Source organism: Sparus aurata, chromosome 18, assembly GCF_900880675.1.
Source record: "Sparus aurata chromosome 18, fSpaAur1.1, whole genome shotgun sequence".
In the NCBI taxonomy this organism is placed as follows: Eukaryota; Metazoa; Chordata; class Actinopteri; order Spariformes; family Sparidae; genus Sparus; species Sparus aurata.
Window position 1 is genome coordinate 11553611 of NC_044204.1, and position 18013 is coordinate 11571623.

The 18013-nt window shown below is 39.2% G+C and overlaps 1 protein-coding gene across 1 annotated transcript; it reads right to left on the reverse strand.

Moving 5' to 3' along the window:
- Window positions 1–2082: 2082 nt before the first annotated feature.
- LOC115568438 (microsomal glutathione S-transferase 1) lies at window positions 2083–4393 on the reverse strand. Its single transcript, XM_030395722.1, has 4 exons — window positions 4340–4393; window positions 3728–3860; window positions 3135–3226; window positions 2083–2525 (listed from the first exon to the last, which is right to left on the reverse strand). The coding sequence occupies exons 2-4, from the start codon at window positions 3842–3844 to the stop codon at window positions 2279–2281; spliced, it is 456 nt and encodes a 151-aa protein (XP_030251582.1). The 5' UTR covers window positions 3845–3860; window positions 4340–4393; the 3' UTR covers window positions 2083–2278.
- Between the last annotated feature and the right edge of the window lie 13620 nt (window positions 4394–18013).

An 18013-nucleotide genomic window follows, 5' to 3' on the forward strand; every position in this document is an offset into this window, starting at 1 on the left:
GAGGAAGGTGTCCCATCATCTTCAGGAGAGGATGTCTCCTCATCTTGGGTAGAAGATGTCTCCTCCTCAACCGCAGAGGATTTCTCCCCATCTTTACTCTCTGAGCCCATCACATACTCAAGTGCTTCAGTCAGAGCATATGACCTTCTTGCCATCTTGCCAGATAAAGAAGGATCTGGGAGCTGATAGGCTCACTTATAGCATTAGTACTGACTGCACCTGCAAAAACTCCAGGACAGATTTATAAACAGTGTCAGACTTTGTTTTTGTTTCCCCAGAAGCCAGAGGTCAAGATGACCTGTGATCCTTTTTTTTGGAGAGCAGCTATTTGGGTATGTAAAGGCTATTGTGTAGTTGTGTGTGGCATTTTTTTATGAAAAGATCAAAGTTACAGGTGTTTTCAACCTGTGCATCACAGCCAGGTTTGCCTTGGAAACTCAAAGCTCAATAACCTGTACCAAGAGAAATTCACCGAAACTTGTATGGTATGATACACTGTAATTTATGTCACTTTATCTTACTAATACTATTTTTTTTTTTCCATGCACAAACACACATCATTACCTGACATCCTTAGGATCACACCTATGTCAAAATTGTGTCATTCATTTGCTCCATTGGAGTGCAGGAGGCCATCATACGCCCCTAGTGGAAACTAAGAATATTAACTGAAATTGCTCCCTTGCCCAAAAATGGACAAATGACACAATCTGGTAAAAAACATTAAAAACTAAAATTTTCAAGTGTTAGAATGAAAGCCATTTTACCTAAATTATATGATTTTATACTGTAAATCACAAGGAATTAAAAAATGTGGTTTTCATGGGTTTCAATTGGCCAAAAGTGTCCACGATAGAGCCATAAGGTACAATTGTAGATACACAGTATAATATTGACATATTTAAAGAGCAGGTTTTGAAAATTGAAAGATCAGCCAAAAATCCAGACCCTTGGGAAATATCATTCCATATGCATTAACACAGCTAAAATGATCAACAAAAAGGAAGTGAGGTGGACACAAATGGCCAGCATAGAGTCCAGAGGGTTAAAGCAGGGGTCTGCCAAGCCCAGTAGGCCAGAGGTCTAGAGGGGCCAGGAGCCCTAAAATATTTGTGGCATGTGAGCAAGGATGGATTACAAAGTGAGCCTACCGGGCCAAAGAGGTCAAGTGGCCCTGAAGCCCAAGTCGTTGCATGAAGTGACTACCTCAATAGATCAAAAAAGGAAAAGGCAACGAATCTGAACAAATTTAGACATTGGCCCTCTCCAGCTAGCCATCCCAAAAATGCACCAGAATACAGGAAATCACATCTACCAAGTTCTGAATTTTCTGGGTGAGGACCCCGAGACCCCCCTTCCCCCATTTTCACCCACTTTCGTACAAATAAGGTAGGGGGGTCCTTATGCATCTGTGCCCAGGGGGACAGTAGTACATAATGCGTCACTGTATTAATACAATTTAGAATTAAACATTATAGTGTGAAGCTGACAAATAACTGAGATAATCAACTAAAAATTTGTGCAAAGATTATTGGTCAACGTGTGGCACACACTGTTCTAGCAACTCAGAACAAGGGTATACTCAGACTTGCTAAAACTATCTCTTCATAACCCTCCAAACAACAATTTAGAGTCCCTCATTTTAAACACAACAAGCCGAAGAATTCTTAACGACATCAGTTTATCATATCACTATTGTGTGCTGGTAAATGGGATCTGGATCTGAGTATATTATTTGATAAGGTCCATGGTCATGACTGTTTGATGTGGTTTATGAATGTGTGCCATATGTGTTTCAGCATGTGTAATTTGTGTGTTAACTTCCTAAGGTTGCCAAATTAATTTCAGTGTAAACCGTTCATAAAGTTGTATCATATCATTTCATGTCTGAACATCAAATTGGACATGCTGTTATGTTTTGAGTAACCTAGTGGTTTTATTCTTAAAACATTTTATATGAATAACTTCTTTTAGATTGCCAGATTAAACACCTGAACTTTACTTAACAAAAGGATCTGTGGTTGATAGTTGCATTTATGTTTAATACCTGCTTCATTACCTTCAGAAGTAACTACCTAGACACAATTTTATGGAAGAGTTTATTAGAAATACATTTACAATCAATGATAATAGTTCTAGCAGGTCAAAGGGAATGCAAAAGAAAAAATGCAAAGAACATTTGACAATCAGGCTCAAGTTAGAGCAAAAGTAAAGGAAAAAAAAGGATTCAGAAACCATAACGGAATGTGGGTGTAGAAGAATTCAGGTTCTACTGTCTCTACAGGACAATAACTATGCTGAGCACCCTATAAGCCATGGAGAATATGGCCAGCATGCCTATCATCCAGGACAGAGCCCTGCTGGGCTGAGGTAGAGGGCCTATGTAGGCAATGGTGTGGAAGATCCGAGAGCCAGTAAAGAGGCGGAAGTGGAGCAGAGCAGCTGAAATCTCAGGTCCAGTCAGGGTGTAGAAGAGGCCAACCAAAACAAAGGGAATAATGCTCTCTAGGTCATTCTGGTGACACCTCAAGAACAAAAACACACAATTTTTTAAGACAGGTCTATCTAGAAGGACAATACAGAAGATAGTTTACAACATGCTGTATTGTGCAATAAAAGTCTTTAAGATGAGAGTTTATAATCCTTACACAGGGCAACCATTATGCTATAATCCTTCCATCCATCAATCCGAAACCGACAGGGTGAGAGGCACTGTTATTGTAATTTGTACCATTAGTTACAGAGAATCACATCTGTATACCCGTGCTGATATAGACTATGCGGTGCCAGTTTGAGACCCTAATACGAGTATGCTGAAGGGCTAATTTTGGAGGGTGGATTTATTTTTTATTTTTTTATGAAAATGGTTAAATAATTAAGTAATTGTTGAATATTGATGATTTTTTGAAGATATTTAAGTACCCCTTAACTTCAAAACCTGTATTTAAATGTAATGTGTAATGTAAATTTAAATGTATCTCTCGTACTGTTTGACTAATCCTGGGAAAAGCTAATGGTAAAGAAAAAAATATTTCTAAAATCAACTGCTATTTTCTGATGAAATAGCACTGCATCAATTATAGCTTAAATTGAAGATGATTGTGGTAACTCCAATTTAGACTAGATCATCTCACCTTCGAACTCGCTCTACCTCTGGATGAGTTCTCAGCTTTTTCTTCCTCTCCTCTGCAGGCATCCTGGCCACATCTTCCTCATTTGCAAAAGCCTGAATGAGAGAAATAGTGTCGGTACTGACGGAAACACTAGAGTTTTTACCCCTATACCTACTGCTGCATAAAAAAGTCAGGGTAAAAACAATTCCCTAAATTGTATAATTTGGAAATGCATATACATGAATATGCAAAAATTGTTCTGTGCATGGACATAAAAAATAAATCTAGTTTTAAGTGCTTCCTTTACTGGTTGTTTCCAATTGTTAATTTTTTTTCTAATCAGTTTCTTTTTTTAAGCCATGTTGTGCCTATATGACTTATTCTGACTGTAGGACTCCAAAGGAAGTCATTATACCGTTTGAGGGCAGTTAGGAATTGAGTACAATTGAGTGTTTGCAACAATAAACACCGCCAACAGGCATTGGAGTTGTTTAGGAGCTAAGGCTAAACATATCTTTGGACCTTATATATATAAAATTCTCTCAAAGTAAAATAAAATAGACTTAAAATATCATGTTTTAACAGAAGTATATGGCACTAAAATTGATACCCACTCCTCTGGTGAAGCGGTAGTATGCAGTCATGGGGGCCATCAGCATCATCTTCAAAATTGCAATAGCAGCATAGGTGGTGAAGGCCTTAAATACCTCATCTTCCATCAGCTTTGCCATCTCTGCTGGTTTACAACTTAAGAATGAGGAAGACACAATGGTTATTTTATCACTCTTTTTCAGAAAAGGTGTTTCACATAATTTAATCACATTTTTTTAGTTTTCAATGCATACATATGGTTTATAACCTAAACAAAACAACAGTGATGAAAAAATCTGTTTAAGCAGTCAAAAAGTCATCAAGATTATACATACAGAATGGAAAACACAAAACTGTAAGATTTTGAATGTGCGTAATGTGTATATAGATCAAGTGAACAAGTTATTTCTGTGAAAAAACATTCAGCCATGCCACAGTGTTGTGGCATGGCTGAATCAGCAAAATCACTGAACAAACTAGTTTCAGTTTGTAACTGCGCCTTTGGATTTTAAAACATGTCTTGTCTAAAAGGCAAAACTAACAGGAAGCCAATTTCAAAAGGCTTCCTGTTAGTATAGTCAGTATTATATAGTCAATACAATATTAGTTACAACACGTTAATGACCTGAACTTACATGCTGTGGTGACTCTGCAGAAGTGGAGAAAGTGAAGGATAGGTTGGTGATAAACATACTGACCTTTTACCCAGAAGCTCAGGAGGCGGGACCACTACAGCAAAATACACAACTTCCTCTGTGTGGGAGTGCTTCTGCACTCTAAAAAATGAATCAGTGCCTTAGTAAATATCACAATAACAAATAAGTGTAATACCTTGATAAAATCTCTGAATATGACTTAAGTGATTGTTTGATCTGGACATACCAAAACAAATGACTAAAAATTCAACTGTGAATTTTGTCCAAATGTACTTTTATTATTCAAGTTTGTTTCACAAATGTAAATAAGTAGTGGACTAACTAATTGTATTTTAAAATATCTTAATATTTTTGTTAAGTATCAATCAAAATGTTCAAGAAGGGAGTACTTTTAATGATCTGTTCCAAGAATTACATTTATCACACCTTCCCCATCAATAATCTCTGTCACCAAAAACAACTTAATTGAGTGTGGAAACGTCATCACGTGGAAGTCAACTATGCACGCAAAGGGCGTGTTCTTCCAAGTTCTGACCTGCTCATGTGGACTGAAGGCAGCAAGAAACCTCCTCTCCTCCTCTCCTCTGACAACTGTCGGGAAACTTCTATCAATGGTGAGTAACCATCTTGTAAAAGTTAATGAAATAATGACCGTGTCTTCCAGCTAAAACTACTTCAGGCTATACATCTTTTTATACTGTGCCATGCTGCGTTGTGTTAGCTAGCTAGCTGGTCTGCAATGGCTCCCATTGTTCATCCTGAATTTGTCCAACCAAACCGCGCAGCTGAGGCACAGTTAATATAATCTATACTTTGGCTTAGACAGAGAAATACTTGTTTTAACACTGACTTTGCGCCTGTTTGCGCAGCCATTGTTCGTTTAATTTTGCCCTCTCTGTCTCAGCAAACATTTGGTGTTTCTGTCGGTCACAGGGAAGCTTGGTGCTGGTACTGGCGATTGTGTGGCATTAAACTTGTTTGAAAATACTTGCGCACATGGTACAGGGCACAAGGCTGTGATGAATGCGCTTACGCGGCTCACATTCACTCTTGTCAAGTTGACTTTTAAGACTTCGCCTGAAACAAAGTAATGAGACTGCATTTGGCACAGTCTCTCCTTGTGTATTAATTTGTGAAAGGGCAAGGCTGGATCATGTGTGGACCAGATTCAGTAGCATGATAGGTTTTGAATGTAATCACAACCCCAATAACAGAAGTGTAAGGTTCAAACTTCTAAGGATTATATTTAAAAATATTGCAACAATTGTATTTTAATTTTATTTATGTATTTATTTTTTTTATAGACCTTTTATAACACTTTGTCATCCTTTTTTATAGGTGGCAGCTTATGGGTGGCGATGTAAGACCTACACTTTCGTGGCTTCAACAAAAGGGGCACTTCCGAAGCATTATCAAGTGAAGCACGGTACTTTTGGTCATGAATATTCAGTACCTTGTCTTCATTTAGACTGTCCTTGCTCCTTTAAGACCTGGGGTGGCCTGAGCACACACTTGTATAGATCCCACAATTCACAGGAAACTGAAAAGTGTGAAGTTGAGCAACTTTGAGCAAATTGTGTGACTCATTTTAACCTAGTACAAAAGACTATTTTCAGCATATTAATTCACACTTGAAAAGGCATGAAACCATCGAGTGTGCTTTTGATGGTTGTGATTTCAAGACCAACATATGTGGGACTACATCAAAAAAGCAATGAAAGGAGAAGTGGCGTTTCTTCCCCACAATCCTGCAGGAGTAGGCAAGGAACAACAAGAGCTGGACCGATGCCAATTAATCGAAGATTCTAAGAAGAGAGACAGCTCGGCAATCAAAGAAGGACTTAATTTGCAGAACTTTTGCACATAGAAGACATGACATCATAAGCCAACAGATGAGCATCCAGAACATCAAGGACAGAGTTAGAATTTATCTAGCAGTGTTGTCAACAGATATTTTATGTGTCACATTCCTACATTGATCTATCTACAATAGATGAGTCACAATTTTTTTCTTTCTCTGTTTCAGGTCAGTGCAGAGTTTCAAAGAATCACCACACTAAGTCTGGAGCCAAAATTCATGTTGGACCTTTATTCTCCCAAACTTCTGTCCCTGTTCCAAACTAAGAAGTGTGCTGCAGGAGAGCAACATCGGGCAAGAATGAATATTCTACCTCAGGTAGTAAAATATTCCAATCTATTTTTAAAGTTTTGTTTTACATAAATGTTGGTACAGTAAAGCAGAAAGCTTGAATGTGTGGACTTATACATAAATTTAGTTGAAAGTGTCTCTTCTCTACAGAGTGGAATCTGTGTCCAGCAAACGAGAGGTTGTCATCCAATGCCTCATTGAGCATTCGAGGGAAGACGCAAGTGCCTTGATGAGAGACTTCAAGGTTTATATAATAGTGTTGTTTAAGTTTTAATCAGAGGGGAACATTTTTGGACTTCTAGGCCTTCAGAAAAGGTCAATCATTTATTTCATGTTATTTAATCATTGTGTGGTGTTTGCTGCCCTCTACAGGTCAAACAATTTGAATCGAGGCAACTTGACTTCATCAATTGTTGAACTGATGAAGCTGCTTGGAGGAGCAGTGAAACGTCCTCAAGAAACTGTAATAAGACCGGTTGCCTCGCTTCAAACCTTTGTATAAGGATGACCTGTATGACTGAGAACTTTCACAGACATATTGTCCTCTACTGGCTTTACCATGCAGGGCTGTGCACAAGAGGGAGTTTGCACATAGAGCTTTAAGTTCTGCTTGTCCATTTGTTTGATAAATTAAACAAATTGAACAAACACAAAGAGAATTTAAATTGCTTTTTTATTCCCAATTCTTATAATTGTTTCGTTGGTGTATGCCCTTTTGCTGTCTTCCTTTAGCTTTCGGGAAAAACCCTGCAAGTTTATGAACAGTGAGGTTAAGATACTGTTTATTCCTTTTCAAAATCTTTTTCAAAAATGTTTAGGCTATATTTTGACTAAGCTTAATACCCAGCTCTTATAGTCATGTTTATTTTATTCACTCGAACAAGATCATAAACTATAGATAACTACAGCAAGTGGGCAGTGAGGGATACTTTTTGTGTCTGTATTCCTGTCTTGTAACATGCAAGCTGAAACTAACCTGTAATCTTTACAATGTCTGCAGGATGCTGCTGATGCACCTGTCAATGTACAAGCTGAATTGGCTGAATTGCTCAACAATCCGGGGCCGTATTTTGTGCTTCATAATGCACCACACATTTTCAATGGGAGACAGGTCTGGACTGCAGGCAGGCCAGTCTAGTACCTGCACTCTTTTACTATGAAGCCACACTGTTGTAACACGTGCAGAATGTGGCTCTGCATTATCATTATCTTGCATAAATAAGCAGGGACGTCTCTGAAAAAGACGTTGCTTGGATGGCAGCATATCTTGCTCCAAAACCTGCATGTACCTTTCAGCAATTATGGTGCCTGCACAGATGTGCAAGTTACCAATGCCATGAGCACTAACACACCCCCATACCATCACAGATGCTGGCTTTTGAACTTTGCGCTGATAACAATCAGGATGGTCCTTTTCCTCTTTGGCCCAGAGGACACAACGTCCATGATTTCCAAAAACTATTTGAAATTTGAAATTTCTGGATGTTGTTGATATAGGGCTTTCGCTTTTCATGGTAAACTTTTAACTTGCACTTGTAGCAACAAACTGTGTTAACTGACAGTGGTTCCAAAGTGTTCCTGAGCCCGTGCGGTAATATCCTTGACAGAATGATGTCGTCTTTTTTTTTCCGGCATAGACACCTTTATTAAGCAGTAGACAGATAGGAAATATGGGAAAGAGAGGGGATGTGACATGCAGCAAAGGACCTCCAGCCAGAATCGAACCGGGGTCAGCTGCATATGTGGCATGCGCTCTAACCACTCAACCACCTGCGCGCCCCATGATGCCGGTTTTTAACGCAGTGCCGCCTGAGGTATCGAAGGTCACAGGCATTCAATGTTGGTTTTTGGCCTTGCCGCTTACATGCAGAGATTTCTCCAGATTCTCTGAATCTTTTGATGATATTATGGACTGTAGATGATGAAATCCCTAAATGTCTTGCAAATGTACGTTGAGAAATGTTGTTCTTAAACTGTAAGACTATTTGCTCCCACAGTTGTTCACAAAGTGGTGAACCCAATCACCCAATCCTTGCTTGTGAACAGCTGCGCCTTTCGGGGATGCTCCTTTTATACCCAATCATGGCACTCAGCTGTATCCAATTAACCTGTTCACCTGTGGAATGTTCCAAACAGGTGTTTTTTAAGCATTCCTTAACTTTCCCAGTCTTTTGTTGCCGCTGTCCCAGCTATTTTGGAATGTGTTGCAGACATCAAATTTAAAAAGAGTGAATATTTGCAAAAAACAAAGAAGTTAATCAGTTTGAACATTAAATATCTTGTCGTTGTAGTGTATTCAATTGAATTTAAGTTGAAAAGGATTTGCAAATCATTGTATTCTGTTTTTATTTACGTTTTACACAACAACCCAACTCCATTGGAATTGGGGTTTGTAGATGCTGACTGCTGTTCGGCAAAATGCCCTTGTAATGTGGGACTCTGGCACTGTTCTTAATGGTTTTCAGCCAGTTAAGTACATTTTCACGTTCTTTAGAAAGAATTATTATGATATGCCTAAAAGTTCAAACAGCCTTGTTGACTCTTTTCTGATATTCACCATTGTTCTTAGTGCATATTTGAGAGACTGCTTATAGCACTGTATGGGACATACAATAGGCACATTTACAATTTGCCTATTCCCAGTTCAAAATTAAGAGGTAATGCCACGTATTAAAATTTGAATAAAGGATTCATCAAAATGTCAGTGTGGGCATTCTTCATGTTTGTCATTTGTTTTCATTAAATGTTTTCAGTAAACTAGTCCTGAAGAAATGGGTAAATGTGGTTTAAAAGATTTAGTAAATGTAACAAATTTGAATTTTTATATAGTAGTCCTTTTTTGAGTACATCCAGAAAAAAATATCAATTATATATACTCATTATTTTGAGTGATTTAGACTAATAGATATGATTGGATTGACTTAGGATTTTAATTAAATGCACTCAATTGTATGTGCCATTTACTAAATTGTATCATTCAGATCTACTTGAATTTTATACATGAATTTACTCTATTCATTGATTTTTGTGCATCTTGTCATGATACAGATGCATACCAAATTTCGTTCATGTAAATGCATGTATAGGATTTGGATATTACACAGATTTGATGCACATATATATTCAGGGCGACACCCTCTACATTCCTGAGAAATTTGGTGGAGATGGGAGATGTGTGTTGAAGTTATAAGGACTTGATGGTTCACAGTGAATGAGAAAATGGTTTCCACCGTCACGCCCACCAGGTATGACGTAGCCAAAAGCTTTCAACAACTTTTGATCTCCAAGGCATGAGGATGATATTGAGTGAATGTGAAGACTGTGGTGTTAAATCTCTACGAGGAGATAATTTGTGGCGGCCACATTAAAAATGGTCGACTTTGTATTGATGTGTAGACGTATTCAGGACGACACCATCTACATTCATGACAATTTGGCCGAGATAGGAAATTGTATGTTGAAGTTATAAAGCCTTGATGCTTCACGATGAAGGTAAAAATTGGTTTCCACCATCACGCCCACCAGGTACGCAAGAGATGAAAGCTTTGAACAACTTTTGATCTTCAAGGCATGAGGATGATACTCAGTGAATTTGATGACTGTGGTGTTAAAGCTCTAGAAGGAGATAATTTTCAAAGTAGGCATGAATTTGACAAAAATGGCGTTTCACATCAAAATGGCTGACTTCCTGTTGGAGTGACGGTTTCAATCCAAGAGGGTTTTTTGTGCGTCTGCTCATGATAAATGTGCACACCGACTTTCATTCCTAAATGTGCATGTAGGAGGCGGGACTTTACAATAGCGGGTGCTACAGAGCCCGCAGGTCACGACCATGCCCAATGACATTACATTATAAAATTTTTCGCCAGATGCGACATATATTCCAAATTTGGTGAGTTTTGTGGTATGTTCAAGCCTCCAAAACTACAGTTAAAGTGCAGAAAAATCTGAATAATTCCTACAGATACAATAGGTTCTCGCAGGACTTTGTCCTGCTCAGGCCCTAACTAGCATTAACTAGGCCTAATAGCTAGTCCTCTTTAACATGCTTTCTCTTAATGCACGCTTGTCCTGTCCCTGCTGCTGGGTCCAGCCTCACCATCAATGGCCTATCTCGTGGCCACAGCAACCCTGGCCCCTCCATCACGGAAAAGGTTGGCCAGTTGTGCACACTAAGCTGCATCTTGTGCCAACACACTTTTTAATTTTCAGTTTTTCAGCAACACCCATTTCTTTTTCTGACGTTTGTCTATTTTCTCCATTTTCTCTAGTTTAAGTTTCTCCGTACACCTACAAACACTTCATGAGATTCATGGGGTCATCAGATTTAAAAAAAGTTAGGATCAGTCCAAACGGAGGGGGGTGGCTCGTATCACCCCTCATTATTGAAAGTATCTGGCCCAGCCTGACAAGTTGTGTTCTGCTCTGTGGTGCTGTCTGTGCTGGGCCAGGATGGCTTGCGAGACACCCACCTGAGGACCATCCAAATAGGAAATACTGACATCAGAAATAAAAAAATAGAAGCTTTATGAGCAGCAGCCAGTTCAACCTGGAATGGGTCAGCTGTTCGGGAGTCTTCCCTGATGGCCTGCCTGCACCTCAGAACAAGAATCCACGCATGTCTGTTGAACACATTGAACGGTTCCCTCATGACAGTGTGAGGAACAGATCTTTTTTCTTTCTGGTGCTAAATGTGCTCAATTACAGTGTTTCAGGTTTCTTTCATACGTTTCTGGGAGAGATTTTTTGTGCTAAAAAATGGTTTGGATGTTTTTCACCAGACATGAGGATTTAGTCATGCAGCTGACTGAATGTGTCACATCTCCTGAATCATCTCCTCTTCGTCACCTGTAAGGTGCAGACTGTGCACCAAGTGCTAAAACGGAGATTAAGGCACCTTTCATTTCCCCAAATCTCTTAAGTAACATCAGACTGGAATTTGATGAGCACGGTGTGATAACAGCAGGCTTTGTTTTCAATTCATGTTTCACGTGCAGGTCTTGTTGACCTTTTTGCTGTTTTTAGAGGCAACTTTAATGCTTCCTGCTTTTTTACTCTTACTGGGCTGTTATTAACACTGTCAAACTGCTGCAGCTTAGTACAAAACTACATAGTGCCCCTTTACGTTTAGGAAAAGACACTACTCTGGGTAAAAATGACTACATTCTGTATCGTAACCCGCATAAAAAAAGATGCATAAGTGACGTTACTCACGTCATGTAAACCTATATACGTCAAGTAAGTTAACTTCCTCCATTAATGTATGTGAACTCACAGGAACATCAAATTCATAGGCCACTGGCGAGGCTGCCATTTTTTATGTGTTTGGGGCGAGAAGAGGCTGCATATGGCAGACGAAATTCTACGAGTGCTTTCCAATGTCCAGCAACCACTTGACATGACTCACATGACCTGAAAAAGCATAAGCACCGGCATTCAGGAGAATGTGAATGGTGTGTAAAGATGCAGATGCAGAAGTAGTTCCAAAAGTGGTAGTGGGTGATGTAGTTGGTACAAATGTGTCGAGATGTGTGAGGTTGATCTACCCCTAGGACAATAAGTCTTTTTTAGTTATTTAAAAGCTTTGATCGTGAAGCAGCACTATCGGCAAGCACTGCGCATGACTCCTCAGAGAGCTGAAAGGGAACATGATGAGCAGTTGAATACAGCAGATGTCTGATGATGAATTACAGGCAGTGGAGAAAAAACTAAACTAAAACTATCTTTCTCTCAAGTTTCCTCACAGACGAGTCCCGTGAGTTGAGAGGCGCTTGGAGGCAGGCCGGACGCAGTTTGGACCTACTCTGGAGATGGTCCATCCCGTGCATCGACTCAACTTGGCGCAGTAAAACTGGTAAGTAATGGAAATGCTAATTGGCATGGCATTGTTTGACTTGGTGAGGCCAAAATTGTGAGTGGAAAAGAGTTGTAGGCTCAATGCATTAATACAGAACATGTCACAAAATCCAGTATTTGCCAGTAGATTGCCCAGAGTAACCTCTCAAAGACAACCAGATGTTAAGGTCAGGGTTAGGGTCAGGCACTAAATTTGTCTCACTTAGGATACTTTTATTGACCTTTGGAAAAAAGCTACACAACCCCTTAATACTTATTTGATATATGAAGGGATGATTGTGGATTGTGATAACTTTAGTAAAATACATATACTAATGGACAATTCTACTGGTAAAACTCATTTACCTTATCCACCTGACCGTTGCCAAAAACAAAACTATCTACGTTAATGAGGACCAAAGCACTTGATCTCAGACAAGAGGGTTAAAAGTGATGAATTTCAGAGAATTGAAACAGTGTGATGGCTTGACTGATTTGATAAAATTATATTAATGACCCAGCCGTAGAGAACGGACAAGTTATTAACATCTATTAATCTTTCAGATAACATATTCACCCAATTTTTTTAATATAGTCACAATTGGCATTTGATTAATGTACTTTGAATGTGTCAGTACTTCTACACATTAGCTAAAAAGAATGATAAAGCTGTTTTTAATCATGTGTAATTGCTTGCAGGCTTTTGACATGGGATTTTCAGCGGTACAGTGACAGACACAAAATATAGACTTTCATATATGTACACACACACACACACATATATATATACACACATATATATATATATATATATATATACACATATATATACATACATACATACATATATATATATATATATATATATATATATATATATATATATATAAAAATAAATGAGTTAGAAAAATACATGGCTTTTCTTTGGTCAGATAAGTGAACATTATAAGTTCTATTTTTCACATTTTTGAATGTTGCTGAGGCTTATAAGAGTTTCCAGTCAGATTCATAAACGTTTATCCAATTTGTAAGAAAAGTTGATTTAATGTTTCTTCCCCAACTCGTCAAATACTGAAGCATCAAGATGGTGGCTGACCCAGCCTACAATCGCGAAGCGTCAGTGTTTGATGAGTTAGGAATGAGACTTTAAATAAACTTTTCTTACAAATAGGACCTTTAACCATGATAGACGAAAATTGTTGCAAAATGCTTGTTTTATCCTTATGAATTACATATTCATTATGAGGGGATTTGATCATTAGCTGTCCTGGCGGCTGAGCCACTGAAATATGTGCTCTTCACTAACAGATCCAGCTGTTGCTCATCCCCTGCCGCACACTCCAGCTGCACCTCTGCCGCTGTTCGTTCAGTTCACTTAACAACCACCAGTTTCACTAAAAAGAACATATTTCCACATAAGTTCTACATATGGGCCTTTAAAGTTAGTCGAAGAGAGTTCTTAAGGGCTCTGGAATCATAATCCTTGGACATTAACTGGTCCATCAGTCCATTTAATTTATGGGACATCTTTGGATTGGCTCCTTTCAGAACACCAAATCACTGTTTGGTTTTAGACCAGAAAACCTGGAGTTCAAAATCTTGTATCTTCATCGTACTGGACATTGCAGTGAGATGCATCAGTGTCTTCATACCATAATGTCCCTCCCCTGTTACAATGATCAGTGCTTTATTCTCTGCTGCAACACTTTCAGCTAAAAGGGATTCCACTAATGGCACCTTTAATGGACAGTTGATAAGCTAATGAGCGATATGATGTGAGACAATTACCCTACCCTTTTTGGTCCAGTAATAGCCATACCTAATGGAGATTTGATGGGCTACAGATTTGTTGTATATGGGCTTATTATGTTAGCTCCATATCTTTCTCAGACAATGTCTAGTCTACTCTGTCTTCAACTAGTTGTTAAAACTAAGGTTTAACAGCGCATGGTGCAGCACAAACTGCTGTGACTCAATGTCCAAATCACATGTGATAACATTAGTGATGAAATGGCACTGATGTTGGAAGATGACAGCTTTATATCTCCCATATTTAGAGACAGTATTATGAAACAACCATCTGCCTCTGCCAGTGTCTGTGTCTTGCCTATCTCTTGGTGCATGTATGTGTGTGTGCGAGCGTGCCTAACCCCCATCCTGAAAACATTTCTGTAGTCAGCATTGCAGCATTGTCCTATACAACTGAAGTAGCTGGGGAGTTGTTTTAAAAAAAATGTCAAATAACGGAAAAAAAAGATAAAAACATAGAAACATAAAATGGCTCCATACAGTTCGTCTATCTTAAGTCTCTGGAATCGTAAGGATCCAAAACTGAGCTGCAGAAATGTTAATGGCACCCTTACCAATCTTAACTGTAGCTGCTAAGCTTAGATTGAACATGTCGTTTGAGGAGGCTGCACATGCTACACAGCACTTCAAGGATGGATCATGGGGCTTCCTCTTTGTGTTGAAGACCAGACCAAGCACCATAATGAGGCCATCCACATAAGCTGATATTTTAAAAGATATTTATATTCTTTGTTATATATATTTAAAAAAAAAGAATGGAATGTTTTCCTGCAGTCTACTTTAATTCAATCAACCCTCATCCAGTATCAAACTGGATAGCCCTTAACCATATTTTAAGATCACCAGATCTAAGATCTACATGAAATTGTTGTCTCATCTGTAAACAATGAGCTCAGCGCTCTCTCATTGGTCAAAGGTAATCATCTTTAATGTTTCTAGCGACCACTGGATTCATGCAGTTTTCTTTCTCAGTTATCTCCCAGACATGGTGTCACTTCCCCTGTAGTTGATAAAAACTAAGTAGCGCACGTTCTTGCTGTTTTATCTGCCATTTTCTTCTCTTCTGACATGTCCCCAACGGGTGATATATGAATGAGGAATAAGTGAATAAGGTAGGACTTAGGCTAATATAGCCTAAGTCCTACCTTATTCACTTGTCAGGAAGCTTTGTAACATTATGCATCTGTAACAAGTTGACTTAAAGGGATATTCCAGTGTAAATTTAATCCATGGTCTAAATCACCATGAAACTGTGTTAGACTCCCTCTCGAGAGATCAAGTTAGCAGACCGCTAATTTACGGAGTTTTATTAACCTCAGAAACGGCCGCACGACAACAATACACTGCAGTAAATGGATCCAAATATAAACTGCCACAAATAATGCTCAGAACAGCACCAAACTTCAGCAACAGTACAAATAGGGTCTCAGCACATAGTCTGGGGCATTTAACCTCCGCTAGCTTAGCTGGATTTCTATTGGGAAGCTACAAAATAGATTTCAACTCTCCTCCATCAGCTTCCGGGTCTGGGAAGTCCCGACGAGGCGATTACAGAGTGTGATTAGAAATGCTCAATTCCGTTCTTTTCCCTGTCTGCTGTCAATAATAACTGTTATAAACTGGCAGGTAAGACACATATGAACTTCCATTGCTTTTCCATGGAGTCATAATCATACATTTTCATCCATGAGCCGCGGAACTCTACTGCACTCGTCGGGACTTCCCATCAACAGGAAGCTGCTGCAGAAGAGCGGTAAATTTAGTCAGCTTTTCAGTAGAAATCCAGCTAAGCTAGCGGAGGTTAGATGCCTCGGACTATGTGCTGAGACCCTATTTGTACTGTTGCTGAAGTTTGGTGGTGTTCTGAGCATTATTTGTGGCTTTTTGGTGACGGTTTATATTTGGATCTGTTTACTGCAGTGTACTGTTGTCGTGCGGTCGTTTCTGAGGTTGATAAAACTCCGCAAATTAGCGGTCTGCTAACTTGATCTCTCGAGAGGGAGTCTAACACAGTTTCACGGTGTGTTAGACCATGGATTAAACTTACACCGGAATATCCCTTTAAAGGTATATTTAAGTCAACTTCTAGATCTATCTGAATGCAACTAGCTCCAGTTCCCCAGAATGCAATGAAGATCAGCTGTCCCCCAACTGACTTTGATTAACAGTGGCACATTTTCAGAAGTGTGGATGCGATTTTTGTGAATAAATCTGACCACTCAATTCTCCTTACAACAGTGTGCTCCACATGTTTTAGTCTTGGGTCCCAACATGTATCCAATTCCAAGTCCTTACACAAACTGTTTGTTTGTTCCTGTCCTGGGGAGCAATGCAATTAACGGTATAATCATTGCTTTCGTCTGCACTTCAGTGTGATAAACGAAAGTATTGTGTTAGTAATGCATTTTGGCCTCCAGGATAGTCTTGAAACACAGCCCAAATGATTTTAATTGGCAATCTTTAGCTGAAGGAAAATCAAGGTGTATAGATTCAGTTTAATAAAAAGAGTCAAGAAATGTATGTTTAGCACCTCAAGGCATATGTGGCCGTGTGAAGATAACCATGTCAAAGAGCTTTCAGAGGTTTGTGGTGACATGACTCTTGGATACAACATGTGGAGGTAACCGGAAGACACGAAGACACAAATCGCAAATGCGATCAGATCAATCGAATGCATCAACAGAAGAAATGCCAAGGTATGAGTATGCCAAGGTAAACAGGAATCATGACAATCCATCAAAGCCCAAATATTCACACAGACAGCAGTGTGAAACAGGCTGCGGGCTGGATCAGTGTGTGATGTTTGGCTGCTCTGTGAGATAATTGACTTTGCAGCACTATGTATTATTATGTTCACACATGTGTCTGTGCCCATATTTGCCACACAGTATCGGTCCACCCAAAACCCGACCCTCAAGCTGACTCTCTACACTGGTCAGCCTCAGTGAGTGCTGGAGATGCACTCATCTAGATGTCATCAGTGACATTGTGCCATATCAGTTTTGTGGTTACGCTTGCTAGCTAGGAACAAATCTGCAACAGGAACGCTGCACGTTAATAATCAACAATGCACACTTTTTATAGGTTTGCCACTTACAGCACAGGACTTGATATCTATGTGACAGGCGTGCTTTGCTGGTTTGAAGACACACTTCAGGACCATTTTTCATGATTTATTGAATTGACTTTTGTGTATATATTGCAGCTACCAGGTGCTGCGGAGCTATAACCTTTATCCACAAACAAACAAAAAAAATACTTAATGCTCTAGGCTACACCTCGGGAGGCAGACAGGGTTCAGGAACTAAAGGTGAGCTTTATTAAACAAAAGCTGAATGATACAAAAAAAAAAAAAAACAAGAATCCAAGAAAACTAGAAATTAGTGAAAAGCAACAAAAGTAGCACTCCCGAAGTGCAAACAAAAGCAAAGTACAAATCAATGAAAACACAAGGAACAAAGACTAGTCCAATCCATGAGGGAAAAACGAGAAACGCTAGAAACACTGGTGGTGAAACATGGGCTGAAACACAGGAGGGAGCAGAACAAGCTGATAAAGACAAGAGGGAGCATACAGACTACACACACACACACACACACACACACACACACGCTAATGAGGGTATGAGGTACAGGTGAAGTTATGTGAGAAAGGACAAGTGAGGGAAAAACACTGGAAGGAGGGAGGAACTTGAAAGCAACACACGACAAGTGGACAAGTGAGGGAAAAACACTGGAAGGAGGGAGGAACTTGAAAGCAACACACGACACATGAGGGCACAATTACAAAATAAAACAGGAAATAAGAGAATAACAAAACCAGGATCATTATCCTTTTGTTCCATTACTTAATGAATGTTT